The sequence below is a fragment of the Carlito syrichta genome, unplaced genomic scaffold (genome assembly GCF_000164805.1).
Source record: "Carlito syrichta isolate Samal-C Ts95f unplaced genomic scaffold, Tarsius_syrichta-2.0.1 Scaffold315185, whole genome shotgun sequence".
Lineage (NCBI taxonomy): Eukaryota > Metazoa > Chordata > Mammalia > Primates > Tarsiidae > Carlito > Carlito syrichta.
Genome location: NW_007259281.1, coordinates 268,600 through 275,129, shown reverse-complemented (window position 1 = coordinate 275,129; position 6,530 = coordinate 268,600). Strand labels below are relative to the sequence as shown.

Sequence of the window (6,530 nt, the reverse complement as noted above, 5' to 3'; positions counted from 1 at the left end):
GAACTACAGGCGCGCACTACCACGCCTGGCTAATTTTTTGATTTATTGTAGAGATGAGGTCTCGCCAAGTTGCCCAGGCGGGTCTCGAACCCTCGGGCCCAGTTAATCCACTCACCTCAGCCTCCCAAAGGCGTGGGATTACAGGCTGAGCCACCGAGCCCGGCTACTTGTCTACTTTCTGTCTCTGATTTCACTCCTCTAGGTATCTGACATCAGTTGAATCATGCAAGACATTTCCTTTTGTGCCCGGCTGATTTCACGCAGCACATTGTCCTTAAGAGGTCCCCCCTTCCTTTTTAGGCTCAGTGATGTTCTGCTGTGTGGACAGACCACATGTTGCTTATCCATTCATTCCCGGATGGATGTTTGGATTGCCCCCACCTTTTAGCAATTGGGAATAGTCTTGTTTCCCCTTTTAAATGTTAGCTTCTGGCTGGACATAGTGGCTCACACCTGTAATCCCAGCACTTTGGGAGGCCAAGGTAGGAGGACTGCTTGAGCTCAGGAGTTTGAGACCAGCCTGGGTGACATAGCGAGACCTCATCTCTACAAAAAAATTTTTAAGAACTAACCAGGCGTGGTGGCATGTGCCTGTAGTCCCAGTTACTGGGGAGGCTGATATGAAAGGATCACCTGCGCCCAGGAGGTCGAGGCTGTGGTGAGCTGTGATCATGCCACTGCACCCCACCCTGGGCGACAGAGAGAGACTCGAAATTAAAAAAATAATAATAAATGTTAAATTCCTCGAGGGAAGGATTGGAAACTGTTTGTTTATGCTGCCGTCACAGAATATCTGAGACTGGTTAATTTATAAACAGAAGTTATTTGGCTTACGCTTCTGGATGCTGGGAAGTCTAAGAACATGGCATTGGCCTCTGGCAAAGGCTTTCTTAAGTGTCATCCCATGGCGAAAGGAGGGAGGACAAGAGAAGGCAAAAGCCAACAAGGGATCCAAATTGCACCTCAAGCCCTTTTATAATCAGCATTAATCCATCTACGAGAACAGAGCCTTCATGGTCTAATCTGAGGTCCCACCCCGTGACGCTGTTGCACTGGGGATTCCGTTGCCAACACATGCTTTCTGGGGGACACATTCACACTAAACCACTTTCAAATCAGAGACGTTCTCTCTGTGTACCCTTAGAGCCTAGCCTGCTCCCTGACATGTCGAGGAAGCTGAAATGCTTAGTGGATTGAAGTGACTCCAGTGTTGACCTGAAAAGGAGGACGGTAGGAATTGCCGTAGTTGGAGAGGTGTGGGGATATCCTGACGCAGGCGTTATTGGCTGGGCAAACGTTTGGGCCCTGAGGCACAGTCAACAGATATTTTCATAGGAATTATACCAACTTTTTTTGTTTGTAGTGTAGCTCAGTTAAACCATTTCTCATACGTGGCAGAAAACAATCTGTGATCAGATTTGTGGATACATGATTCTGGAATTCTTTAGAATGGTAATGCTCCTTTGGGCAGAGGATTTCAAAAGATGGTACTTTTGCGTATATTGACAAAGATCATATCAGAAGGACAGTGATCTTTAAGCAAGAGCCTTTGGCCATCAAAAAAGTAGCACAGGCATTTCCAGTATTAACACAGATGCTTTGCTTCTACTCTTTGCAAGATGGCCTGAATTTCAGAGTGTACAGAACATACTTGTTGTGGAGTCTTGGCACGTACACATCACATACCAGGAGCTGGCAGTATGAAAACGTATTAAAAGCAGCTGGAACATTCAGGCGTCCCAGCCTGGTTGCCAAGCCACGTCAACCTCCTGGGTTCAGGGAATCCTTTCACCTCGACCTCCTGAGTAGCTGGGACTACAGGCATGTGCTACCACGCCTGGCTAATTTTTAAATTTTTTTTGCAGAGACGAGATCTTGCTATGTTGCCCAGCCTCAAGTAATCCCCTCCACCTCAGCCTCCTAAAATGCTGGATCACAGGTGTGACCATAGTACCCTGCCTAGCTGGAACATTCTTTCCCATACATTTCCTGTTTTGATTTCCTTTTACTGAAATCATTTTCATTGAGATAGGGTGAATCCTTTGTCTTGTACATTTTATAGTAGTGGTTTGAGTCATTGATTGATTTTGTGTGAATACTCGATTTTTGTTGATAGTGATTTTTTCTTAACTGTGAGCTATCTTGTGGCTTTTACTTTTATTGAGTTCAATTTGCTATTGGAGGGGGTGGTGAGGGGTATTGAATTTTGGGGGGGGGCAGGATTTATTGAGAGTACAGAAAAGCTCCCACAGTGGGAGGGGACCCGAGGGGGTTGCCTGGGTACTGAATTTTACAGCATGTGTCTTTGGCTGCTGTCCACTTGTGTGTGTGTACATGCGCTCACACACGCGTGCATGCTGATTACTTGTAGCATAGGAAAATGTGTTACAAATTGAATGAAAGAATGACCATCTGAGTTTATTTCTTAGCTAATCCATGAGCAAAACATGGGAGCAGTTCCCCTCAGGGTGTTCAGGGTGCCCCTGCCGTGTCGCAGGGGTCCGTTTCGTTACTGATTCCTTCACTTGCTCCAGTTACTGAAAACCAAGTACTGACTGCCTGCACGAGACCAAAGGCAGGGCCTGAAGACTCCACTTGGGAAGACCTCGGGGGGAGGCGAGCAGGAAGAACGGGCAGTGGAATAAATGTCTGCACACCCCCTTCCCCTCTCTGTCCCTAGGTCCATGGAAAGAAGCTGTTCCTTAGATTTGATCCAGATGAAGAAACAGGGCCTCCTGGTGACGGTCCGTCGCTAGAGCCTCCCCAGAAAGGAGCGTGGAAGGAGGGCGCCGCAGACCCAAAGCCGAAGGCCCCTGAGGGACCCTCAGGGCCTGAGCAGCCTGTTGTTCCCTGTGGAGAGGACGCTCCGGGGCGTCTGGGGGCCGACCTCCCTGCAGAAGGAGCTGAGAGGTGGCTGCAGGTCAGCTTTGGCTTGTTCGGCAGCGTCTGGGTGAACGAGTTCTCCAGAGCTAAGAAAGCCAACAAGAGGGGTGACTGGAAGGACCCTTCCCCAAGGTACTGCTGCGGCCGTCGGCAGCCCCGCGAGGCCTGCAGTGTCACGGGACCCCCACTTGGGGCTGGGCTGTGGGGTCACACTCAGGTGAACATCTAACCCGCACCCCCGGGCCTGCTGTCTCAGAGAGACAAGCTGCTTCCACATCCACCCATGCCAGAGAGTGGATGGTGGCCTGCACCTAGGAGGGACCACACGCCTGGGGTGGCCTGGAAAGCCGGAGAACTGTCCCAGCAAACGTGGCACTGAAGGGTGCAAGCTCCCTGAGAAACCTCTGATGGCTTGACTAGGGTGCTCCGGGCTTAGGGACCGGATTTTGCCAGTTTTTAAGTTACGAGTAGAGTATTGAGAATGACAGTTTTGTGCATAAAACTCTATCTGTGTTTAGGGATATTTCCTGAGTATCAATTCCCAGAGGGCCGACTGCTGCTGGAAGAGAATGGACGTTCCTAGGGCTGTGCATTTGTGTGGCCTTACCGTAGTGCTCGCTGCGTTCTCACTAACGTTGGGTTGTTTGTGTGCTTTTTATCAATTTGTTGGGTCTTTTGGGTGTTTTTAGACTTTGTGACACGTGTTGCCAGTATTGTTTCGTGTCTGTCCTGTGTACTTTGATAGTGTTTATGATGCTTTTCGGCATTTGGGACTTTTAGTTTTCTTGTAGTCGATGGTTGGTCTTGTCTCGGTTGCTTTGAAGTTTCCCCTCTTACTGAGGAATCCTTCTATGCCCAAAGACACACAACTCCTGTTTTCTAAAGTTTTAGAACTATAGTCTTTATCAGTGGTATGCCGTAGGTACTTATGGGATGCTTCGGACTGCAAAAATAGCTCAGAGTAGCATAAACGGTGAGGAGACTTTTTTTGGCCCACATAAGTGGAAGCTCAGAAGGAGGCTGAGCTTTGGGGTCACTCAGTTCCAGGGCTCTGGCTTCCTGTTCCTATTGTTCTCCTGGCTTTGCACGTATCCACACACTGGAATTGTTCTGAGACCAGCAGCAAGAGGCTGCCACAGATCCAGGCTTTATATCCACACCAGAAAGTATCCAGAGGAAGAGAGAGGGTCATTCCTAGATGTTCAGATGAGTGAGGAGAGTTTTCTCAGCACCTGCAGCGAACTCTTCGTCCGTGGCTGGTGTCTGCTGATTCCTGAATTAGCCGCCAGCTAGAGGAGCTGAAAGACCCTTCCGTCAGGCAGCCTCACCCCGGGTTATCAGGCTGGTCACCGTCGAGTCAGCACCTCTCATTCCCTTATTTTCAAATCTCTTCTTGTCAGGTTATGTCTCTTTTCTCATTACATGCTTTATATTTTGCTTTGTCTCTTTTTTTAAAATTAGGCTTGCCTGAATTTTATCTACTTTGTTGGTCTTTTAAATAAGTAGTATGAGCATTATGTGCTCTTTCTATATGGAAGAGTATCGAAAACATCAGAGGTCAAAAATGCATTGAATATGCCTAACCCACTGAACATCATACTTTTGCATGAAATGTGCTGGGCACACTTGCATCAGCCTGTCGCTGGGCAGAATAATCTGCCACAAAGCCTGTTTCATAACAAAGTGTTGACTGTCGCATGTACTTTATCGAATGTTGTGCTGAAAGTGAAAAGCAGCAGTCACGTGGGTGTCAGAGGTACAGTTTCTACTGAACGTGTGTCACGGTTGCACCGTGATAAAGTCAGAAAATCACAAGTTAAGCCAGCATAAGCCAGGGACCATCTGTGTGTACCTTTGACTTGGCCTGAGTGGCGTCTGTATATACGCATGATCCGATGATACTGTGGCAACCGTGTGTATGTATGATCTGACTTGTGTGGTGTCTGTATGCACACATGATCTGATAGTATTGCAGTAACTGTGTGTACGTAAGGTCTGACCTGAGCAGCGTCTGTATGTACGCATGATCCGACGATATTGTGGTAACCATGTGTACGTATGATCAGACTTGAGTGGTGTCTGTATGTACACGTGATCTGATGATACTGTAAATGTGTGTACATATGATGACCCGAGTGGTGTCTGTATGTATACATGATCTGACTGTCTTGTGTACATATGATCTGACCTGAGTGGAGTCTGTATGTGTGCATGATCCAAAGATACTGTGGTAATTTTGTGTCCATGTGACCTGGCCCAGGTGGTGTCTATGTTCGTGTGATCTGACGATGTTGTGGTAACTGTGTGTACGTCTGATCTGTTCTTTCTTTCCAGGTTGGTCCTGCACTTTGGTGGCGGTGGCTTCCTGGCATTCTATAACTGCCAGATGTCTTGGGGCTCGTCCCCCGTGGTCCAGCCCACCTGCGACATCTTGTCTGAGAAGTTCCATCGAGGCCAAGCCTTGGAAGCTCTGGGCCAGGCACAGCCCGTCTGCTATACACTGTTGGACCAGAGATACTTCTCGGGGCTAGGTATGACTGATGGGAAGGGGTGCGCCCATGGGGCTGCCTGGTGGAAGAGTCACTCATCTGGCAGTCACCAGACCCTGAGTCCCATTCCAGATGTGCCTGCCCTGTTGGTCTCGAGGCAGCCACTTAACCTCACCGGCACCACTGCCCTTGCTGATAAGTGGAGGGAGTTAGGTTAGCAGCTCCTGACACTCTCAGCTTCAGAGTTCACACGTCTGTGCAAACCTCCTGGGAGCCACACTGGAGTGTGACCTCCTATGGGGAGGGGTCACATTTTGCGTGTCCCTGTACCCTCCACTGTCCAGTGCAGGGCCCGGCACGAAGGAGGTGCTTGACCCGTGTGTGCAGGAACTGGCGGCCATGCAGTCGCCGACAGGCCGGAGAGCCTTTGCTCACAGAGGCGACGCCAGACATGAGTGAGGAAGCAGCTCGCTCTCTTCCAGTGGCCCGGGGGAACCGGGCATTTCCAGGTGGGGGAAGAGCCGAACAATTCGAAAAAAATACCACGGCTAGTGAGCTGGGCTGCAAGAGCGCGCCCCTCTCACTACCCACAGCAGGATACTATTCCCATAGCCGGTTGCCACGGCAGCCGGGCGAGTTGATGGCGGCAGCCACCTCTGCCTCCAAGGTGTGACCGTGGTGTTGCAGGCTCAGCTCACCTCACGAGGGTTGGAGGAGGCCTGTGGCCCAGCTGGCGCTGGCCAGGTGTTTTCGCGTTGGAGCCACGGGAGTACCTGGGCTCTCAGAAGCAAAGAGGCTTTTGGGGTGTATCTGAGGAGAGCTAATAACCTAGCAACAGTAGTATTAATAGCCAGCGCTTCCCCAATGGTGGATGTGCCAGGCACATGTTTTCATCCTCCCTGCTGTTCCGTAGGACAGTGACTGGGTAGCTTCCCCTTTACTCAGATGAGGAAACTGAGGAGCACGTTGCGAGCAAGTGGTACAGCTGAGAGAGGACTCCGATTATCCTGCCAGTGAGTTGCGGAGAGGAGGCGTGAGTGTGACGCTCTTGGCAAGGGCAGTGTTTCCTTCGCCCTAAATGCGTGAGCACTGCCCTGACCAGGTTCGCCCTCTCTTCTTAAGGAGATCGTTGCTTAATGGCCCAACAAGCACAGACTC

General features: G+C 50.0%; 1 protein-coding gene across 1 annotated transcript in view; it reads left to right on the top strand.

The window, feature by feature from the left end:
* Positions 1-6,530, top strand: part of NEIL2 (nei like DNA glycosylase 2) — a 15,386-nt gene that overhangs the window by 5,978 nt on the left and 2,878 nt on the right. The window contains exons 2-3 of the mRNA XM_008072455.1: positions 2,681-3,015; positions 5,218-5,414. Of these exons, the coding sequence (XP_008070646.1) occupies positions 2,681-3,015; positions 5,218-5,414 (532 nt within the window). The remainder of the gene's footprint in view (positions 1-2,680; positions 3,016-5,217; positions 5,415-6,530) is intronic.